This window comes from Microtus ochrogaster, linkage group LG2 (assembly GCF_000317375.1).
Source record: "Microtus ochrogaster isolate Prairie Vole_2 linkage group LG2, MicOch1.0, whole genome shotgun sequence".
Lineage (NCBI taxonomy): Eukaryota > Metazoa > Chordata > Mammalia > Rodentia > Cricetidae > Microtus > Microtus ochrogaster.
Window position 1 is genome coordinate 36,588,513 of NC_022028.1, and position 2,377 is coordinate 36,590,889.

The 2,377-nt window shown below is 47.7% G+C and overlaps 2 protein-coding genes across 2 annotated transcripts in view; one reads left to right on the top strand and one right to left on the bottom strand.

The window, feature by feature from the left end:
* Lrrtm3 (leucine rich repeat transmembrane neuronal 3) overlaps positions 1 to 2,371 on the bottom strand; it is a 176,061-nt gene extending 173,690 nt beyond the window's left edge. Inside the window, exons 1-2 of the mRNA XM_013351191.2 lie at positions 2,050 to 2,371; positions 207 to 1,738 (exon numbers count right to left, since the gene is read on the bottom strand). Coding sequence (XP_013206645.1) covers positions 207 to 1,738; positions 2,050 to 2,053 — 1,536 coding nt within the window. The 5' untranslated portion in view covers positions 2,054 to 2,371. The remainder of the gene's footprint in view (positions 1 to 206; positions 1,739 to 2,049) is intronic.
* Ctnna3 (catenin alpha 3) overlaps positions 1 to 2,377 on the top strand; it is a 1,290,503-nt gene that overhangs the window by 519,796 nt on the left and 768,330 nt on the right. The gene's annotated exons all lie outside the window — the stretch shown is intronic.

Sequence of the window (2,377 nt, forward strand, 5' to 3'; positions counted from 1 at the left end):
TATTATGAACGCACTCTCAGAGACAGGGAAGGCCCTTGCCAGCACAGTGAGGGGGGAGGGAGAGAGGGAGGGGCACCGTGTTCCCTTGATCCTCAGCAGAGTTCAATAAAGCACCACTTATTTTCCCAGCTTTTAAGAGCGCTCCCTCTCTCACTCTCTCTCTCTCCCTCTGATTTGTTTTATTTGGAAATCGCAATGGTTCATACCTCACATTCCCTGGAGCCTGACTTGCTATAGGTGCAGGGTCCCGTTCCGTTCAGCAGCATCTCGCTGGTCTCCGTGTTGGTGGGTTTATAATCTACATAAAATTCCTGGGTGCCGGGAGTCATTTGCTTGAGCGATTGCCGTTTCTTCTTCCGGTGCCTTCGCATGAGGGAGCGCTGCTGCAGCTGCTTCATGCTGGCGGGGTACCGCTTCCAGGACACGTACATCACCAAGAGGATGACCAGCACCGACAGGAAAAGGGCAACGCTGCCCGCGATGATCTTATGGAAGGAGATGTGCTCCGTGTCCACATCTGTCTCTGGGCTGGGTTCCGTAGCTCCCACCGTGGGGGACAGCGGAGGCTTGCTCTCGTGCTTCGGCCTGGGAAGCTTGGGCTTAAACGTGGGCTTGGGGAGCGCCCTGGCTAGGTCAAACCTCTCGGTGGTGCTTTTGCCACAGATGCTGTAGTTCTTCACTGCCTCGATCACGTTGACCCCCTGCAGCTCTTTGGGACTGGCGCAGATAATTGTATTCTCTCTCAGCCCTTTAAAACTTTTCAGCCAGTTTACCAGGGAACAGATATTCCTGCTGCATTCCCATATATTCCCAGCAAGACTGATGTCATTGAGAGAGATCCAAGAATCCAGAATCTCTTGACCAATAAATGTGAGCTTGTTGGAATCCAGGTTGAGGCGCTGCAGGTTGGGGACGCACTGGAAGACACTGGGTCCACTGAAGGCTTCGATCTCATTCCCAGATAGGTCAAGCCTCTGTAGGGAACTCCAAGTCCAGGACATGGTTTGCCCTATGACGCTGATTTTATTCCACTGCATGTACAAGTTCTGAAGGCTTACCAACCTTGGGAAAAGCGCCAGGTTGAGCTTGGAAAATTGATTGTGCTCCAGATGAAGTTCTTTGAGCCTGATCATACCCGCAAAGACGTTCCTGGCTAAACTTCGGATCCTGTTATAGCCCAGGTCCAGAAGTTCCAGGTTGCGACAGTCTTGGAAGATCCGCACCGGGATGGTTCTCAGGGAGTTGGAGCGGAGGTGTAAACTCAGCAGCTTCCTCAAGCCCCGGAACTGTTCAGATCCCAGAGAATGGAGCTGATTATAGGACAGATCCAAGTTCCGCAAATTGGTCACAGGTCTGAAGGTGTTGTTAAGAAAATAAGAGATTCTGTTGGAACTCAGAATCAACTCTTTGAGCCTGCGTATCCCATTGAAAGCATTCTCGTCAATATTGCTGATATGGTTATGGTCAAGGTAGAGCCAGGTGAGCTGGTTGAGCCCTTTGAATTGATTATACTTAAGTTTTTGGAGGCTGTTGTAGCGAAGGGATAAGCCCAAGCAACCGGCTGATATGCTTGAAGGGATCTCCTGCAGTTTCTGAGATTCACAGTAGACCATTTTGCCTTCGCACCTACAACCCTTAGGGCATCCTCGTTCAGCAGAGGAAAGCATTGTCAGTAAAACAGTGGGGGCCAGAACCGCTGCTACCGCCGAACCGCGCAGTAGCCTGATTACATTGAAACCTGGAAAGAAAAATAACTTAGAAAAGTTATCCCCCCCAAAAGGAATGCATTAAGTAAAAAGCAAGCAAAACTAGCCATCGATTTCCGTATGCAGAAATGTAAACATTTAACACCAAACATCATCTTTGCAGTCTAAGGATACTGTATATTTTTAATACTTAAACAAGGAAATATGTCCACTGATTATCAAATTTATAGTCTTAGACCAGAGAAAGATAATCTTTAAAACAATTAAAACAGAATTATTATAGACTTATGAGATTTTTTTCCATTTTTTTTTAAGAAGGAAAGAAGAAAATGACAAAACATACCCATCCTTTGTATTGTTCAAAGGCCGTCCTTAGGTCTTTTGCTTTGGCTTAGGGGCCGCCTGCATGACAGCCCCTGTCAGCTGCAGTGTAGTGAGTCAGGGCTCGCTGACACCCGGGAAGAAAAATTGGACCCCTTGGGAGATGGACCGATTTTGGAACATTATTCTTTACCAGCCATGCAGAACACTCCAAGAACAAATAAATCCCAACACCGCATTCGCAGCAAAACAGCCGAGTCTTCCTAGGTAATAGGATCTTCATGGATATTACGTTTTTGCATCTTTACAGTGTGTGTGTGTGTGTGTGTGTGTGTGTGTGTGTGTGTGTG